This window comes from Quercus lobata, chromosome 12 (genome assembly GCF_001633185.2).
Source record: "Quercus lobata isolate SW786 chromosome 12, ValleyOak3.0 Primary Assembly, whole genome shotgun sequence".
Taxonomy (NCBI): Eukaryota; Viridiplantae; Streptophyta; class Magnoliopsida; order Fagales; family Fagaceae; genus Quercus; species Quercus lobata.
In genome coordinates, this window is record NC_044915.1 from 28,990,475 (window position 1) to 29,011,193 (window position 20,719).

Consider the following 20,719-nt stretch of genomic DNA (forward strand, 5'->3'; position numbering starts at 1 on the left):
CAGGCTTTGATACCATGAAAAGAATGATGAACAATACAAGAAGAAGAAGAGGAACACAGAGAAAAAAAAATGAAAGAGTTCTTGAAGAAATTCAGTTCTTGATTCTTGATTGATTAGCATTGATTATAGACTCCAATATATACAATAACCAATTCCGTAGAATGTGGAACCACTCTAACAACTCTAGCTAAAACACCTCTGATGTTGAAACGTGGGCAAATACATAAGATGATGTAACCTGGACTCACATCACTAACAGACTCACCTAATCTTAGACTACCTTCACACGAATCATCAACAAAACCAATCATGGAGTAAGCTTCCAGAATAACTACAATCTAATGCTTCCACACCATATAATTGGAAAAATCTAGTTTGACCGTCATCATACTCACCATATTCGATAGGAGCTCAACGACAGATTCACTATAGGAGTGGTGGTAGTAGTTGTAGTGGAAGGGGTTGTGGAAGGGCTATAGCTCGGAGTAGAAGCCATTAATGGCAGGCTTTGATACCATGAAAAGAATGATGAACAATACAAGAAGAAGAAGAGGAACACAGAGAAAAAAAAATGAAAGAGTTCTTGAAGAAATTCAGTTCTTGATTCTTGATTGATTAGCATTGATTATAGACTCCAATATATACAATAACCAATTCCGTAGAATGTGGAACCACTCTAACAACTCTAGCTAAAATACCTCTGATGTTGAAACGTGGGCAAATACATAAGATGATGACACCTGGACTCACATCAGTAACAGACTCACCTAATCTTAGACTACCTGTAGTTCATAACTCTACTACAGGTCGTTTAGACTCTGTATTAGTCTCCTCTGTCTTGACATCCTTCTCACATAGAACCTATGAATAGTGAGGGATGAGGGTGGACTCCATACTGCGGAAACTATTATAAAATATCTATATTATATCTCAAAAGGACTAGTCATAATTGAAATTATCTATAATCATTTATTTAGCTCACTTAATGTAGGATTACACACCTAATGCGGGATTTGAATTAACATACAATCCACACAATCAGAAGTACTATATTATCAATGTAATCCTCCTAGCTCATGCCATCACCATAAGGGAATATGCAAGAGAGAAACAGCTACATACATCATATATGTGCTATGAAGTATAAAGTGATGGATATATAAATGCAAGCCAATATTGAGTTGGGGAAGGGAAGTGTTATTATTTGTTCCAGAAAACTGTCTCCCAATTATTAGGTCAGTCGTCATGTATTCCTGTTCTCCCAATTCCTAATGATGCCATCTCTTAGATTACAAACTAATCATTAATCATAGCATGTAATGAGTCGGCTAACCTTTAAACTCTTTTATGGTATAATGTGATCATCAAGAATATATGTTCTGACATGCAATGATTTGTTTCAAGCCATGTAACGAGATTTACATGAAGATGGGTGTCTTGCTTTATATATGAAAGTGAAACCAACTGTCAAATAATAAGGTGAGCATTAAGAATCCACATGGTCTCTAAAACATTCCTTTTCCTCTCAGGTCCTTATTGACCTAATCAACAACTTAGCTTTACTCCAAGGATGCTGGAGTAACTAGGGACATCAAAGGCAAACATTCACACTTGCTTCCCCTGAAGCTTTCTTTGGAGATAAAGGAAGCCTGCAGTCCAAGTGGAAAGTTGGTAATATATTCTATACAAGTGGCCGATATGATTCTCTAGCTAAACAAAGAATACAATAGATGGAAGATGCAATAGCCCTTTCAATGCATTTGCAATAAACCATTATCGATCAATTGCGGTTCCTTTTATTATTTTCTACAAATAATTAACGTGTGAGATTATGATGTATGGTCATTGGTAGATATGCAGATTGACGATATTTTAGAACCAGGCTGGGTTTGATCCTGTACATAATGCACTGATATCCTTGATAGGTTATGCCAATTGCCACAAAATATTTGTTATCATCCAGTCACGTTGTATCACCATTGAGGTTCTGAATTGATAGTGACAATCTAAACAAATTAACAGACCACAAAATGCAGCCTGCTTTCGAATGTTCTGCAAGGCATGGTTTCACAATTATTAGCACTTTGCTTCTGTCACCAGGTTAATATAATTAATTGGCATCTTTACTCTTTGCCTCACTTTTGTCACCAGGTTAATATAATTAATTGGAATCTTAACTCTTTGCCTTACCTATACTATAAGATGTTATTATATCATAGCTTAGGGATTATCAGTACATAGAAGTTTATAAGGGAGTTTATCCAAAACGTCACTATTTGTTATAGATTTATTAAAATCTAATTCCAGGGAAAAAACAAAAGGCCAGTAAATTAAGAGAAACGAAAGTCTAGAAGGGGAGGCCAAAGGCCACATGTACATATTGATGGGACAAAGGCTACATTTATGGCCTATTTGGATGGAAAGGGGAAGAAGGGAGAGTAGAGGGGAGTAGAGTAGAGTTAGCTAAAAATAAGCTAATTTTGTACTAAATCTACTATACTCTACTCTACTTCTCCTTCTTCTCCCTCAATCCAAACGGACTATTATAGTCCAAAAAAATGTGTGACACTCAACAAAGTCTAAAATTCCTCATGCTTAAGGTTAATTGGCTAATCTTTTTTGGCCATTTTGCTTTAAGGTGCATCAAGCACGATATAAATTTACTGTATTAAAAAAGAGGGTATACGAAGAAAAGCCAACAAGTGTGCACACATGCAGCCATACAATATGCATGCAATGTCATGTGAATGTGATTCTGTTTTTACTTCACGGGCATATTGCCTAATACATTTTTCTCAAGGAAAAGATTTGAACCGTTCATGTATAAAATAATATTTGCCATGTTACATGTAAAACTCTTCATGTTTTTTTAGGTCTTTTACTAATAGAAAGAAGGTAAACCTTAGATTTTATGAAGAGTACAAATGCTGATGTAGAATAGACAACACAAACCTTCCTAAAGCAATAAGGGTATCGGAAATCACAGTGTAAGATTAAAGGTGGTGTCAATAGAATCCATCGGGGCAATGATGTCGAAATTGCATGAAATTTGGAGGGATGAAGGGAAACGACATTCTGATCAAGACTCGAGAATCTCGAGGGTCGCCCTAATTTAGACGAATCTTTGAAAACAATATTTTTGCTATTTTTAGTAATATTGTTTCAACAATAACTTTTAGTTTAAAAGTGAGAATAAAGTTATGTCTATTTTAGGACGTCTCCTAGAGACACTAGTTTCAATTTATGCAATCTTTATATTACTAAAAGCTGAAGTGTAGCGTTTAATGCTGTCGCTCTCACGTTGCGCTACATTAACCGCCACGTCATTCTTTTTTTTCTTTTCGTTTTTAAAAATATAATTTATCCTACAATTTTTAAATGGTTTTTACAATTTTCAGCCCTATAAATGTAGCCCACTACTTATTTATTTACTTCCACTATCACCCTATAATAAATCCAACCAACTACTTATTTATTTACTTCCACTATCACCCTATAATAAATCTGTATAATTAATCCAGCCCACCTCTTATTTATTTAGTTCCACAATCAAGCCCAACTCAGAACCTTTTCAGTTCAGTTTTAAGGTTTTGTGTAAGCCTTTTCAGCTTAAAAAAAAAAAAAAAAAAAAACAAAAACAAAAAAAAAAACAAAATGAAACGTTGAAGCCTTTCAAGCTTTAGTGGTTTTTTTTTTCCTTATAATTATTTTTAACATTTATTTTTTTAATATTTACACTACTTCAATCTTTCTCTCTCCCTTACCTTTTCACCTCCCCACTATCCTGTACATTAATATCATTCTTCCTCTTTCTCTTCATCTTCCTTTATTTTTGTCTCTTCTTATTCACACCCTCTTACTATAAATTTGTCACTATCTCTTCTATTCTATGCATAGTTTTCCTTCACAAAAAAGGTCTCCTATCTCTCTCTCTCTCTCTCTCTCTAAATTTTTTGGTGGATTTTTTTATTTTTCTTACATCTCTACTTTAGGTTGATAATTTTTTACATTCTTTAAAACTCTATTTTGGATTTATGCGATTTAGTTTTGTTTTTAAAATTGTGATTTAGTTTTGTTTTTTAAATTGGTTTTTTTTTATTCTCTTTGATTGTTTAATGTTATCCTATTGCGTTCTAAAGAATTAAATATAGCATATAAAAATATAATATTATTCTATTACATAGCATGATTTAGATAATTTGGTATTTATTCTGTTACATAGCATGACTTTTTATAGTGCTCAATTTAGATGTTAAACTATGAGACTTTACTAATTTTTGTTTATTTTCTAAACCTTTGTGGTGGACAAAGTACTCTTAATAGTTGTATTAGAAGTACCCTATAATGCCATTTATTAAAAAAAGAAGAAGCAAAGGTTAACCAAACAAAAATAATTGGATAGGTGACAAATTTTAACTTTTGCAATTTTATTATTATTATTATTATTATTTTATAACAATGCATGTATAGAAATTTAATTCTTAGATTTTGCTAATAATTTTTTATTTGATAATAGGTTTTGGGCGGTTGAAATTATAATTTCTACAAAGAAAATAACCTTAATAGGTTATCAAAAACAAAATTTTATCCTAATATTGGTTCAATTAATTATTATTAAGTTTTATTAAATTTTTTTTAGTTTATGTTTTTTTGGTGTTTTGGATTGTTCCTATATTACATTTATGATTGTTCCTATAATAAATAAAAAAATAATTACGAAATACATTACTCATTATTAGATTAGTTTAAATTTAATAAAACTACCATAAAAATAAATATCACGCGCAACGCGCGGGTTCGCAGTTAGTTATCTTAATTTTGCTATTTTTGGCAAAAAATACCATTTTGCCACCTAATTATGAGATTAGTGTAAATTAGGATTTTTTGGGAGTTTTCCTAGCCGCTCGGGGTTTTTTTTTTTGCTATTTAAATATATTGTAGCCTCCAGGGTAATTTAGTTTCTAGATTAACAAAAATACAGACTTTGTTTATTGTTTCTCTCCGGCGGATTCTAGAACTCTATCACTTTGTGGATTCAAAAAACCTTTTGTGGATTCAAAGTTTTCATTCAGAAGTAGGAGATAAAGTGTTTAATTTCTTTTTTTATACAGAAAACAACATGTTTGTTTTCTTGTAACTTTCCTGACATCAAATATTTTGTTTTCTTGTAGTTTTCACGACATCAAATACATATTAATGCTGATTTGCCGACAGTTTCATTAGTACAGGTTGGGGTTAGGGGTTAGGCAGAGAAGTTACGAACTGGTAACTTCGTCCTCCTTTTTTCTATATAAATCAGAACAATGCAAAGGTCACAAGTCATAACCAATTTTTGTTGTTTTGTTAAATATCATCTTTGTTGAAAATTCTTGACTAAGATTGATGGTGATTGATCCAAAAAAGTTTAAGAAAATTTGATATATATTATGCGATTCTTTGTGCTAGACGGCAATGCCGTCACGGCATATAGATTATAATATTATATCCTTTTCTTTCATTTCTAAGAAACATATCTGTGTATGACTTCTGTGTATAATTTGCTTTCATTGTTGGCATCGATAACAAGGTACCTCAGGTGTTTACAGCAGAAATACCAAACCACTAACCTTCTCCTGGATCACATAAAGTAAGGGGGGACCAATTTCTTTTGACTTTTCAGTCTCTGTTGACTGTAAAGGACTAAAGCCAAACATGTCCTAATCTCAAACCTAATATTTACATGAGTACTCAAGCGCATATTAATATAATTTGCCTTAACGTTTAGCAATTTAGTTGGAACCCAACGATGCAGGCCCAATACTGACACCCAGACCAGACCGGTGGCCTGTCCAATCAGATGTGTCCAAGGTTTTACTTTTTAACAGACCGAAAAATGCAAAAGACCGAGCGGACCTGTCTGTGTGAAGTGTGTGACGCAGTGACAAACATTAATGGTTTTATTTTTATTTTTTTTTAATTATGAATACAAATATTAATCATGTGGTTGTATACTTGTATCATACAATATATTTTTTTTTAGTGTCTCATACCATGTTACAACATATGCAACAAAAGTATAACTTTCCTTCTTTTTTAAGATTTGATTTAGAGATGGTGACACGTGTAACTCCTAGCACGCCAAGGAGCAAAAACATTCCTCCATCATGTGTGTTATGTTGGAGAGATATTTTGAGTAATTAATATAATATATAGAGACACACTTTAACCTAAAAGGCCTAAATCCAATGGATATATACTCAATTATGTTATATTAATCACTCATTCTTCTTATCATTATTCAACGTGTGACTTCACTCACACGTGTAGACCCAACATGTTACTTGTGCTAACATTGCTTTACGCAACATGTTACTTGTGCTAGCATTGCTTTAATAACCTGCTACCAGTAGAAGATCATTGTACTAATGCTACTATATTTTTATTCATTTCGTCAATCTTCTCTCTCTCTCTCCAACTTCTTTGGTGGTTGTTGGAGGATAGTGGAAGTGGCATGGTGTGCAATTGGTGATTGGGCTTGCGTGTTGAAAAATTGTTTGTGATGTGGAGCTCAAAAACTTATGGGTTGCGGTTGTCGGTTGCGGTTGATGTGGTTTTTTCAGTTGTGGTAATGGGCTGGGGGTTGCAACTGTGGGTTGTGGGTGATGTGATTTTTCAGTGGTGGCAATGGGTTGGGGTTGTGATTTTCAGTTGTTTTTTTTTTTTTTCAATAGTAGAAGTTATTTTAATTGGTAATGTGCTAAAGTGAAATTACATGTTAAAGTAACAAAAGTAGCATGGGTACTAAAAATAGCATTTTTTTAGCACACCAAATGCTAATGTTTGAGGCTTTAGAGTTAGGGCTAGCTAGGCTGGTAAATAATTCTCAATGGAGAAAAGCGGAATCTTGCTTCTTGTTCTTGACAATTTTTTTAGAAGAATTGTTCTTGACAATTGTGCTTGAAGGAGAAAAAAAAATTCACGTTTCTCCAACTTGAGAAACTAAATGAATAGCCATTACTCCTCAACAAAAAAAGACTAGGCTACCAATTTTCTCTAAAAATTAGGTAGGCTAGCTGCAATTGATATTTACCAGGTAGGTCTACCAAATGCTCTTCATGAAACATAAATGGTACAATGTTGGTGAGAAAAGGTTTTGAATTTGAGATAGACATATAACATTTTAACTTCACTTCTTCGAAATTTTTTATATATAAAAAAAAAATGATTTATACCAGGTAGGTCTACCAAATCAAATGCTCTTTTCCCTCAACAAAAAATCAAATGCTCTTTATGAAACATAAATGACATGCACAATGTTGGTGACATTAAATTAACAATTTTTTTAGAACTTGTTAATGCGACAAAAATTATGACGGATGTGGCATCATTTTTAGTGTGTCTCCCAATGACTTCGCCTTTTATATTACACAAGTTAAAGTAGGAAAATGCTAAAATTAATAATAATAATAATAATAAAAATCACTACAAAAAGTTTATAAATTAATGTGGCAAGGAAGGACTAAAGTTTCAGTGAGTTGAAGGTATGCCACTTGCAAGGAAAGAAATAGCATGGCATTTTTAACATTTCCAGCAATTATTTTTATTTATTATAGGAATTTAGTAACCTTTATTCAATGTAATTCTATACATTCCGAAATAGTAGTGATGTGAAATTATGAAGTACCTCTAAAATTAATATCCATGAATTTTTACCCTTTTTTTTTTTTTAAATTAAGGCTTATCCAAAATATATTAGATGAAATGAATTTATACATATAATTCTTATCGACTTTCAAATATTTTAAACTCATAATTGACAATTACACTTTATCCTCCTAAACTATACCTCTTTTTACACTTATCCCTTTCAACAATCTGAATGCACACTTACCCCCCTTGAATTATACCCTCTTTTACACTTATCATCCTAAACTATGAGAATGCACACTGTACCCTCCTAAATTTTATCATCTTTTACACTTACCTCCTAAACTATACTCATTTTACATTTAGCCCTTTAAACAATGAGAAATACACACTTACATACCTAAACAATTATCCATGGAATGTGGTATAAGTATTACACAGGTAATAATTTAGGATGAAAAGTGTGCATTCTCATAATTTAGGGGGTAAGTGTTACATATGAGTAATAATTTAGGAGGGTTAAGTGTGCATTTAGATAATTTAGGGGAGTAAGTGTAAAAGAAATATAGTTTAAGAGAGTAAAATATAATTTTCCCAATTTTATAATAGCAGTTCATAATCTCTTTAAAGATTATTTATTTTTATTTATTTATTTATTTTTATTTTAGAAACAAACACACACACATAAGGAGAGGGAAATGTATTCTAACACAAAAGCATACCACAAATTCTACTAAAAAATCATGATAACTTTTAAGAGAGGGCGAGTCAAGTTATACATTAATAAATTTAAAATAAAAAAAATAAAAACTCTTTGTTTAATACATTAATAAACACTATAGAGTACCATCAACTAGGGGGGTTCGCGGTGTGATTTTGGGTCATTTTTAGCACCGTACTTTGCAGTGCGGTTTAGCTAAAACCATAATTGTACCGCACCTCATTTTTGCTGTCACATGTGTGGTAGTTGAAGTTGAATCTAAAGGATCGATTGCTGGATAGATACCTTTGGCAGCTAATCCTCTTGATAGTACGGTAGTAGCATCTAAATGTGCAAATGTCATGGTAGGAGGAGGATTGGTCAAATCGTTCGCAGGCATATAAATTGCTTAAATAGAAGTTATGGATCCTTCTTTGGTAGAAATAATTCTTTCTTGTAAAGAACCCATTTCGGTACTAAGGGTGGGTTGATAACCCACAGCGAAAGTCATTCTACCCAATAAGGCAGATACTTCGAATCCTACTTGAACGAAACGGAAGATATTGTTGATAAATAGGAGTACGTCTTGTTCATTAACATCTCGGAAATATTCTACCATGATTAGGGCAGTTAAACCAACTCTCATACAAACTCCAGACAATTCATTCATCTGATCATAACCGCACCGCACCTCATTTTTGCGGTTAAATATGCGGTGTGGTGTATAAGATGCAATTTGAAGTCGATATATTTTTAAAATTTTGGGCTTTTCTTGCCCACTCTAAACTGATTTTTCCATTTGCTTTAGGCTAAGTTTTAAACTATTGAGCTAGTTTTTCTTTATTTTGGGTTGGCTTCCTAATCAACACTTACTTGGTTTATTAAACTATATATATATTTGAAAACTAGGGGTATTAAACTTTTAATAATATATTTCATATTAAAAAAATTAAATATATTATTAATATATAGAGAGGGTGCGATGCGGTGTGGTTTTTTTATTATAAAATTGCAAACTGCACTGCATCAAGCGGTGCGATGCACTATTATTTACGGTGTAGTGCGGTTATACCATTTTACAAGCGGTTTTAGTGTAATCTTTGCGGTTTGGTGAACACCCCTACATACAATTCTTATTGACTTCCAAATATTCTTATCAACCATGCCTTTCCTAATTGAAACCGACATTACTTTTTCTTTTTCTTTTTTTTATAAACATCAACATTACTATAATAACAAAGATATATATGAACATAACATATAGCTACCACATTTCCAATTCTGGTACGATAGTTAATATATAAATATATATATATATATATATATATATTTTTTTTTTAATGGGAAATACTACTAAACTTTATTAAACAGAAGAAATGACAAATACATCCTGGTTGAGAGCTTGTTCAAGGAAACAAGGGGTCCTTTCAACCTAAACAGAAAAATTTGCAATGCCTAAAGCATGTCTTGCAAGTAAGTGGCCTATTGCCATTTCGACCAACATGGGCGAAGTCTACACATCGAAAGCTATGGGCAGTGGCTATAGAGCTATAGACCAGAGCAGCAACAGATAAAGGAGGAGGACATAAGTCCCTTAAGGCATTAACCAACGACAAAGAATCACTCTCAAGCGTAAAGTCTTGGACAGACAAATCCTTGGCAAATTGGAGACCCAGCTCAACGGCCTTAGCTTCAGCTTTAATGGCGCCTAGAGGAGCATCAATCTTTTTACTACAAGCACCGATCACCTGGCCCACGACATCTCTGATTAAAATCCCCACCCCTGCCATTTTTTGCTCCTTGAACACGGCACCATCCACATTGATCTTGTAATGGGTTGAAGAGGGGGGCAACCACACCACCGCCTCAGCTGGCTGTCGCGGAGACACCGTGACCTTCATATAGGCCTGATACTCACTCAAGTACTCCAACGCTCCTTGCAACAGAGCCTGACACGACTTCTTCGCACCGCCATTTTTGCACTCGTTCTGGTTCGACCACAACGCCCAAGCTATCACAATCAGTATTTCCACCCCATTGTGATCCCACTGAGCTATCATCACCATGTACCAAAGTATGTCCATGAATGATCCGAAATGATGAACCATAGAGCCCTGAAACAAATTAGAAGTGCGCCATACATTCATCACAAGCTCCGTCCAACAGCACCTTACGTCTGTCCAGGTTCTCCTTCATGGGCAATACATCATTGCAGGCCCTCCAAGTGAAATGGCGAATCTTGTGCGGAATATTACAGCTCCATAGGTACTTCCAAAACCTCCTTAACTGACTATTATCAAACACTCCTCCCACCAGTACAGCTGAGCTCATCTCCATGGCCAGCTTATATGCACTTCGAACACTAAAGATTCCATTATGTGTTAAAGCCCAGACTTGCTTATCCACTGGCAGATTAGCACTTAGAGCAATGCTACATATTAAGTCAGCTTCATAAGGTACGAAGACTTGCCGCACCAGCTTATTTTTCCAAACACCATTCTCTTCATCAATAAGGGCTGCAACCCGAGAGTCCTCAGGTAGGTATGAGATAGGAAATACAACCTTATAAGTTGAGGGGGAGGACACCCATTTATCCTTCCAAATCATGATGCTATGGCCATTAACCACATACCACCTTCTACCGTTCCTGACAATTGCCTGAGCTGCTAAAATACTCCTCCCCAAGACTTGCATCAACAAACTCACACCTTGGAAAATATTTGGCCTTAAAAACCTTATACAATAAGGATCATTCCCAGACTGGAGCCGCCATCCTTGTTTTGCCAACATTGCCAAATTAAATTGCTTCAGTTGCTTAAAACCCATACCCCCACAAACCTTCGGAGCACACAGTTTCTCCCAACTGATCTATGCCATTTTCCGTTTTTCCTTACATTGCCCCCACCAAAAATTCCTAATAATACTTGTGATCTCATCACAAAGAGAATCAGGAATTTTAAAGTAGTTCATAGTATACGTTGGGATGGCTTGGGCCACGACCATTATCAGAACTTCTTTCCCAGCTTTAGACAATAGTTTTTCCTTCCACCCTGCCAACTTCTTAGCCAGTTTTGTCTTAACTCCCTTAAAAGTATTCTTCTTATTTCTTCCCACTAGTGATGGAAGACCCAGGTACTTCTCATGCTGCTGAATCACTTGAGCACCAAACCTCACCTTTATCTCATCCTGGATCTCTTTAATTGTGTTAGGGCTGAAAAACGGAGAAGTTTTGGCACGGTTCAACTGTTGGCTAGAAGCTTGCTCATACGTACACAGTACTTTCTGAAGGGCTTCGCACTCTTCAATAGTGGCTTTGCAGAAAATTAAACTATCATCTACAAAAAATAAATGAGAAAGACAAGGGCCACCCCTACATACAGATACATCTTCTAACAAACCATTAGTTGTAGCCTTTTTAATTAAAGCAGAAAGACCTTTTGCACAAATCAAAAATAAATATGGGAAAAGTGGATCACCTTGGCAGAGCCCCCTGGAAGGAATAATATGGCCACTAGGTTTACCATTAACACGGACAACATAAGTGACTGAAGTAATGCACTGCATCATTAAGCTTTTCCATCTTGAGTGAAACCCCAACTTCTCCATTATCTTATCTAGGCATGCCCATTCCACCCTGTTATAGGCCTTGCTTATGTCAAGCTTGAGAGTCATCTCTCCTTTAGCCCTTGATTTCTTCAAATTAATCTGGTGCATTGCCTCAAAGGCTATTAAAACATTATCAGTAATCAACCTAGCATTCACAAAAGTACTTTGAGTATCACTGATAACAGATGGGAGGATTTTTTTGAGTCTGTTGGCTAAAGTTTTAGATGCCAGTTTGTAAATGACATTACAGAGACTTATTGGTCTATACTCAGTTACTCTTTCAGGTGAGTTAATTTTAGGAACCAAAACAATATGGGTTTCATTAAATTTTGGCGGGGTGATGCCTAAATTTAGGAAATCCAATATTGTCTTAATCACAACACCACCTACAATAGACCAAAATTTTTGGAAAAAAATAGGGGGCATACTATCCAGAACTGGAGCTTTTAAAGGATACATCTGTTTCAGGGCTTTATGCACTTCACCTGCCTGAAATTCCTTCACTAGCATGGAATTCATTGATTGTGTCACTTTAGGTTGAATGGCCTCCATAATTTCTGTGAAGTCTGACGGTTATGAGGAAGTGAACAAATCAGAGTAGTACTCAGTAAACACCTTCTCAATCTCACCTTGATCAACTTGCCACACATCTTCAGCATCAAAAACCCCCCTCAATTAAATTCTTTTGAAACCTTGCTGAAGCCCGTGCATGAAAGAATCGGGTGTTTCGATCTCCCTCCTGAAACCAATTTAGACGTGCCCTCTGTTTCCACATGGCATGTTCTTTATCCAGCCAACAATTCAACTCCACTCTAGTTTCTCTTAAGTCTCTGATAACCCCAGGTGATGAAGCTTGCATCTCCAGTCCTTCTAAACGTTTTTGTAAACAAGCAATCTTTTTTCCCACATGCCCATACTCATTCGCATTCCATACCTCCAATTTGTTTCTGCAAGACTCCATACAAGCTAAAATAGGAAAATTCGAAGCCATACACATCCCTTCCTCCCATGCCTCTGTCACCACTTTCTCACATCTCTCATCCTTCAACCACATAGACTCAAACCTAAATATTTTCTTGTATTTCTGGTGTTTTTTCTTTGAGAATAGATGCAACAAAAGAGGATTATGATCAGAAGCAGAAGAGGACTTATGATGAAGCTTTGCAGTAGGGAATAGAGAATGCCGATCTGTAGAAGCCAGGGCCCTATCTAGTCGTTCCCTGATTTGAGTGTTATCTTGTCTTTGATATAGCCATGTGAACTTCGGACCTACAAAGCCAACCTCCTTCAGCCCACAATAGTTAATAGAATTATTAAACCGAGCCATTTGCTAAACAGGCCTAGGTGCACCTCCCTCCTTCTCTGCTTGATATCTAATTTCATTGAAATCCCAAATCACTAGCCACGGCAGAACTCTCACAATTTACGAACTGTGGTTTTTATTGTTCATTATTTTTCCTTTTAAAAAAAGTATATTGATTTCGTTCTCTCTACTGGAGACTGTAGCATAAACTTTAAATTGTCAATGTCATTAAAAAGTGCTACAGCTGTGTAGCACTTGGCCTCTTGCTGATAGGCATATATAACGAGTACGTACTGCAAGAGGTGCAATTAATTGAGATTTTATGCCTCATTGTTGTGCAAGTGGTTATTGTTGGCGTATATATAGGCATATATAACATATATTGTAATATATATAAATAGAGAGTATAAAATTTGAAAAAGACGATAAGTAAAAATAATGTTTATATTAAGGATTTTGACAAATCAAATCGATGGTGGAGGCCTTCTGGCCAATCTGGTTTTTTTTTATTCCTATTTGAATCATGTTTGACCGGTCGAAAGTTGAAGAAGAATAGTTTTTGTAGAATTTTTGCAGAATTCTTGGCAACAGTTTTTGAGTATTTCAAACAATCGAAATGCCTTATGAACGTGCAATATATTGTTGTGAATGTGCAATAAACTATTGTAACTCTCTAAAGGTACCTATTGAAGGAATACGACCTTTTAATTATAAATAATGATCCATATTCATTCTCACAATATATATATACTCTCCTCGGCTTCCTATAGAGATTCATAAGAATTCTCTCAATAATACTACTACTTTAAAAATTCTATGCTGAGTTATATCTTGGGAACAAGATTGGGGTAACTCTTTATTATCTTTGTACGGGCAAATACTGTTTAAGAATGACTGGTTTTCCATGCCTCTAAGCCCGTTTTGTTGCCCTTTAATTTTTGTTATTCCTTCTGTAAGGACACAATTCTCTGGCGGCCCAATAAGGATGTTGGGCTCGGGTACGAAAGATTCCTCACAATATAATTTGTAGAGAGTGAGCTTAAAAAGCTAGCCGCTGGTCACGGGGCGATGTCCAATCCTGGTTTTAGAGGAATTCAGGTAGAAAAAGGAGTTGGGCTTGAACATTTAAGCCCTAAGACGTCGTACCCTATGGGATGGGACTCCTCGGAGTTGATCCGAGGACCATTGAGGCCTTTCCCCGGTTCTCCAACGACGGACTTTCTTCAGTGAAGTCCGGTGTTGTTGAGATGTTCTCCCCCATGTGATCCTTCTCTTTTTGGGGGTGGGCCGGGATCCCCTTTAGATTTACTTACTTTCTTCTTTTATACTCGTCCGTGTTGATTGTCCTTCGTCCACGTGTAGGGTCAATCTATACAAGACTGATATTTGTCTCATCAGTCTAATCCCAGAATTGTTGGGTATGGTTGATAAGGCTGCAGAGTACGGCTCTGTCATGTGCTGGGTCTTATCTAGAAGGGTAGTAAGGATAACTTCCCCAAGATATTTTGGATCTCCTCACGAATTCGTCCCTATACCTGTTTTACCCCTTTATTTCGGTGGGATTCAGGATCTGCCGAGGACTGAACCGTCCTCGGCTGCCTCCCAAAAATTGTTTTGTGCTCTGTATTGTAGAGCTTGGGCCACAGCTCTCCTCGGATTGGGCCTTCGGACTTCCCAGGAGCAATAGGGCTTGGCCCTTAAATTATTGGGCCCCACACCTTCATTGTTAATTAAATTTTGATTTTGATTTTTTACATGAAGATATATTAATTTCATTCTCTCGGTTGGAGACTGTTGTATAAACTTTAAATTGTCAATGTCATTTAAAAGTGCTACAGCTGTGTAGCACTTGGCGTCTTGGCCTCTTGCTGTTGCCGATAGCCGATAGGCCCATATAATGAGTACGGCCAAAGGTGCAATTAAGATTTTTTTTTTTGGTCAAAAGGATACAAAAGAAAAAAAAAACTAAGAAACTACAAAGGATCCAGGACACTGCCTGGCAGTACTCGCCCCATTAAAATCAGCCTCTACCAACACACCTAAATCCCCAGGAGGATCATCATACAAAATGAAATCAAGAATCTGATTGGCACCCATTCTAGCAAGATTGTCCGCACACCTATTGGCCTCGCGATAACAGTGTTTGATCTTCACATGAGGAATTTTTGAAATAAGGAACCTGCAGTCCTCTAACAGAGGAGAAATGGCATTATTTGAGTACAGGGGATTAGCTAACATATCCACTACTGCCTTAGCATCCATCTCCACTTCAACCATAGCCAAATTGCGATCAACACAAAGCATCAAACCGTCACGAAAGGCCCATAGTTCAGCCAATAAGCTCGTCGCAATGCCAATCTTCCTGGAAAAACCAGCCACCCATCTCCCTGCCCAGTCACGAATAACACCACCTCCACCCGCACTTCCTGGGTTCCCTAAAGCAGACCCATCAGTATTCAACTTCATCCACCCAATCTCAGGTCTAACCCATTTTACCAACTCTACCACCCGAGTCCGAACAGCCTTAGGTAAGCTAGCACAAAAGAAAAATTCCAAAGCATGATTGGTAATTAATTTTGCTAACCTGGGGTTCAGATAAAGCCCTTTAAAAACAGCATGATTCCGATTCTTCCAAATATTCCACACGGCAAAAGAAAAAATGATTTTCCATGGAGGAGAATTCTGATTTTTTGCTGTGTCCATTTTCCCATTAACTGCCATCCAGTCTTCAACATTTGAGGAAAAGAAGTCTTTGTCAAAACCCACTGCGTCAAGCTCATTCCATACAACCCTAATCTTCTCACAATTCCGGAGGGCATGGATGATAGATTCAGGTTCTTTACGACAGATAGGACATAGCGGATCAACATTCATTCCCCTGGCAGCAAGACATTCATTGACTCCAATACTATTATAAGTACACTTCCACAAGAAAAACTGAATCTTTGGAAAAACATGTAGCTTCCAAATCCAACCTCCTTTAAAATCTGGTAGCCGATCTACCCCAGCTGCCATATTATAGGCACTTCTCATGTTAAAGTCCCCCCTTGGCGAGTCCCTCCACATTAATCTATCTTTGCTACTAGCAGCGAATGCATAAGGAATGGCTTGAAACTCCATTTTTATGTCTTGGGGTATGTCAAATGGGACAATATCCCAATTCCATCCCCCAATGGCTGCTAAGTCCTTGACTTTCCATTCGGCCACCCCCAAAGGTAAAGGTCCTTGGATCAAATGCCTTAGCGGTCCCCTCTGAGACCAATCATCATACCAAAAGCTCAAGTTGCTTTCTCTACCAATCACCCACCTAGCTCCTTGCCGGAATAAATCTGTGCCTTTTTTAATACCTTTCCAGGTTTGAGAACAAGGGAGGCTGCTCGGATTCCTGGAATTAATTCTTCGAGTGGAGCAATATTTCGCTTTAATCACACGAGCCCAAAGACTTTCATTTTCGGTGTGGAGTCTCCAATTCAACTTAGTTAATAACGCTATGTTTCTACCTTTTGCACTTTGTAAACCAAGGCCACCTACTTTTTTTGGTTTTGTCACCTTATTCCAACCCACCCAATGGATTTTCCTAGCAGTTTCAAACGACCCCCACAGAAAATTCCGATTGACCCGGTCAATGCCCTCTAGAATTTTGTTAGGGAGAAGAGCACATTGCATGACATAGGCGGGGATTGTTGAAGATGAAGCTTGGATGAGAACAGTACGGCCAGCTGGAGATAATAGGTTGGCTTTCCAACCAGCCAACTTCTGCTTAACCCTATCCAGAATGAAGTTAACGTCCATCGGGGAACCTGTATGTTTAATGGGAATTCCGAGATATTTCCCTAAATTTTGAGTTGAGGCAAACCCCAGCACACCACAAAGCGCCTCCCTGGTATCTTTGTCCACATTTGGAGAAAAAAAGACCCGAGATTTCGCTTCACTGATTGTTTGGCCAGTTCTACTACAAAAAGTATCAAGAGCATCCCTTATGGCCACACAATTGCCCTGGTCAGCCTTGGCAAATAACAACACATCATCTGCAAACATAAGGTGGGAGAAGAACAAGCCTCCCTGTGAAGATTTCACTGGGTTCCAAAACTTCTGGCTGCACTTCTCCTCTATCAAATGACCAAGATACTCCATGCATAAAATGAAGAGATATGGAGACAAGGGGTCCCCTTGTCTAATTCCTCTCGATGGGAAAAAGGGATCTAGACTTCCACCATTAAACAGAACAGACGATGAAACCGAGCACACACAACTCATAATAAGCTCAATTAACTCTTCAGGCAGATTAATCTCCATAAGCCTCTCTCGAATAAAACTCCATTCGAGCTTATCATAGGCCTTTTCAAGATCTAATTTAATTGCCATGTACCCCACTGCACCCTTTTTCCTACTGATCGAGTGAATTACTTCTTGGACAATGATAGCATTATCTATTCCTTTCCTGCCAGGAACAAACGCTGATTGCAGAGGAGAGACAAGCTTCTCTAAATAAGGTCTTAGACGGCCTACAATAATCTTCGTGACAATTTTATAAACTGCGTTACAGAGACTAATAGGTCTGTAATTCCCAAGAGTTTCAGGCCCTTGGATTTTTGGAATAAGCACAATATGAGTTCGATTCAGATACTCTGGCATTTTCCTAGTGGCAAAAATCTGCTTAATTTCCCCGATCACCGATTCACCCACAGTTGGCCAAAATAATTGAAAAAAACCCGCATGAAGCCCATCCGGGCCAGGGGCTTTGTTCGCTTTCATCGACCATAACCCCGCTTTTATCTCTTCATTCGTCACCCTGGACCATAAACTATCTCTTTCCTCATTATTCAAACAAGCCTGCCCTGATTGGATAGGCCTTGCCGACCACTTAGAAGTACTGTGGGAAGAAGAATAAATATCACAAAACCCCCTACGAATAAAATCCATCGCCTCCGCCTCATTCATTATCCATTCCCCCACACTATTTTTTATAGCAGTGATCCGGTTCCTATTTCTCCTCACTAAAGTAGATACATGGTAGAAGGCCGTGTTACGATCCCCTTGCACCATCCAATTCAGCCGAGATTTAAGAGCCCACAAGTCGTGTTCTTGATTAAGAATTTCTTCCAACTCTTGATTCAGATTTCTTTCAAGCTCTAACAAATAGCTCGAAGGCCTAATAGCAATAATCCTTTGAAGCCCATTTAAGCGAGCTCTAATCCTATTCTTCTTAGAAAAAATGTTGCCAAATTGATTCCTGTTCCATATAGTAGCATTAGTAGCAAATGTCTGAATAGCTTCATGAAGTTGAGTAGGCTGCCTCCAGGATTAAGACACAACCTTTGGAAAGGATAAATCCGAAAGCCAATATCTCTGGAATTTGAAAGGACGGTCAAGGTGTATTCTTCTTTGAGGCATTGTTTCAAGGAGCACTGGGCAATGATCAGAGTGACATCTGGTGAGGTGCGTTACTCTAGCTTCCGGGTAGAATCTATACCAGTCCGGATTGACAAAAAATCTGTCAATCCTTTCCTGTATAAGGTCCTGAATTTCCCGGCCATTAGTCCAAGTTAATCTCAGACCAGAGAATCCTAAATCCACCATATTGCATTTATCTAAACACTCCTTGAAAGCCAAGGCTCGATTAACATTGACCGCTCTACCACCAAACTTATCCGCACCAGTAAGAGGCTCATTAAAATCTCCCGTAATGACCCAAGGCATTTTATGAAGATCAGCAATATTAGAAAGATTATTCCACAAAATACTTCTCTCAGCACTTCTAGGACTAGCATACACAGCAGATAACATCCAACTAAAATTAGAGGAGCGTACCTTAACTGTGGAGTGAATTTCTTGCTCTGAGCTAGCCAAAAAGGACACATCAACTCTGTTAGAATTCCACAATAACCACAATCCCCCCGCTCGACCAATAGTCTCGGTGTGAATAGCACCATCAAACGGTAATTTGTCTGTGATATCCCGAGCTCTAGCACCTCCAACATGGGTTTCAGTCACCACAAAAATAGCTGGATCATGTTGTCGGACAAGATCATGAACATAGTCTTGAAAATTGGGCTTCAAGGCGCCCCTACAGTTCCATACAACTAAATTCATAGCTACCATAAAGACTAGAAGCAACAGAAACTCCTTACGAAGGGGGCGGACCCACTCCTTCATCTTCTTCAAACTCCATTTGCACTGTCCCATCATGGCTTGAGCCTGCTTTCTTCTTAGCCACCACATCATTCCCTTTCGAGAACTGAAACTCTGCTATTTGCTCCACCCCATCTGAGTAAACTTTAGACTGAGAAGACCCATCATCCCCTCCCTCCACCATATCTGAACTTTCTTGAGCCGCCATGATCGCTTGAACTGATGGCTGCCTCTCCCCATGGTTGGTACGGCTTTGATGGTCGTTGGTGCTAACGCTCGTTGAATGCCCACAAGAATTGGCTTTGAAATTAAAAGTTGCGTTCCCATTGACACTCAGATTATCTAGAAAGGAAGGCTTCGTAGATTTGATCTCTCCTGTGGCTGCACCATTGACTACCCCTCTATTAGTAGCAAATAAAGACATCCTATTTCTTGCAATCCCCTTTTTGCCCCTAACAGAGAGACTAGACTCAGCTTTCGGACCATTCTTTTCCACGTGATGCTGACTTGGGCTTTTGTTTGTGTTATTCAGCCCATTTGTAATTGACTGGACCACATTAGCCATTTGGGCCTCAAGAGTATTGATCACCGAATTCACTTTCCTCTTGCCTTCCCTTTGAACGGCTTGATTAAGCCCAAGCTTGCCTTCTCCCTTCATATTGGGAGAGCTTGAATCAATGGGGTCCACTTTCTTTGTCGCCTTGCTCCCACTCCTTCTACGTGATACCATAATCCACGACTCGTACATGTCCTTTGCATTGTCCACCAACGTGTCCTCTCCCATCTTTTCCTCATGCACTCCGCTGTCCTTGGACGTATTCGTAGAAGTGCCTGGTATGTCAGAGTCACGCCCAACGTCTCTATGGCTCACCAACGTGTCCTCTTTTTCCTCGGCCTCCTTCGCCTGAGGAATATCTTTCCGGACAACGTAGGGGCAGCTTTCACGCCGATGACCGATCCTATCGCAAGAGAAACATAACCTTTGAACTCCTTCATAGCACACAGGTTGCTCCTTACCACCAATGAGAAGAGCTGTAATGAGAGGCTTTCCAACGTCCACTTGAATACATAAGCGTGCAAATCGTCCCCTGGACTCATTAGCCGTATGTGTGTCAATGCGTAACACCTTACCAATCGTGTTTCCAATGTTTTGAAGGGCTTCTACATGATAATACTCTATGGGAAGCTCATTCAGTCTCACCCAGATCGCCACCGATGAAATATTCGCCTCAGCTGGTTTAAAGTTTGGTTCCCATGGCCTAATAGATAAAAAGTTCTCTCCTATAAACCATGGGCCATTCCTAAGGACTGCCTCACAGTCCTCTTTGACAGAAAACCGGATTAGAAAAAAC

At 37.7% G+C, this 20,719-nt stretch overlaps 1 protein-coding gene across 1 annotated transcript; it reads right to left on the reverse strand.

The window, feature by feature from the left end:
- Positions 1–12,590: 12,590 nt before the first annotated feature.
- LOC115970497 lies at positions 12,591–13,259 on the reverse strand. The gene has a single exon (XM_031090125.1). The coding sequence runs from the start codon at positions 13,257–13,259 to the stop codon at positions 12,591–12,593; it is 669 nt and encodes a 222-aa protein (XP_030945985.1).
- Between the last annotated feature and the right edge of the window lie 7,460 nt (positions 13,260–20,719).

Bases quoted from the DNA above. Each gene is read 5' to 3' on its own strand.
- LOC115970497 (XM_031090125.1), bottom strand. From the start codon at position 13,259: ATGGCTCGGTTTAATAATTCTATTAACTATTGTGGGCTGAAGGAGGTT.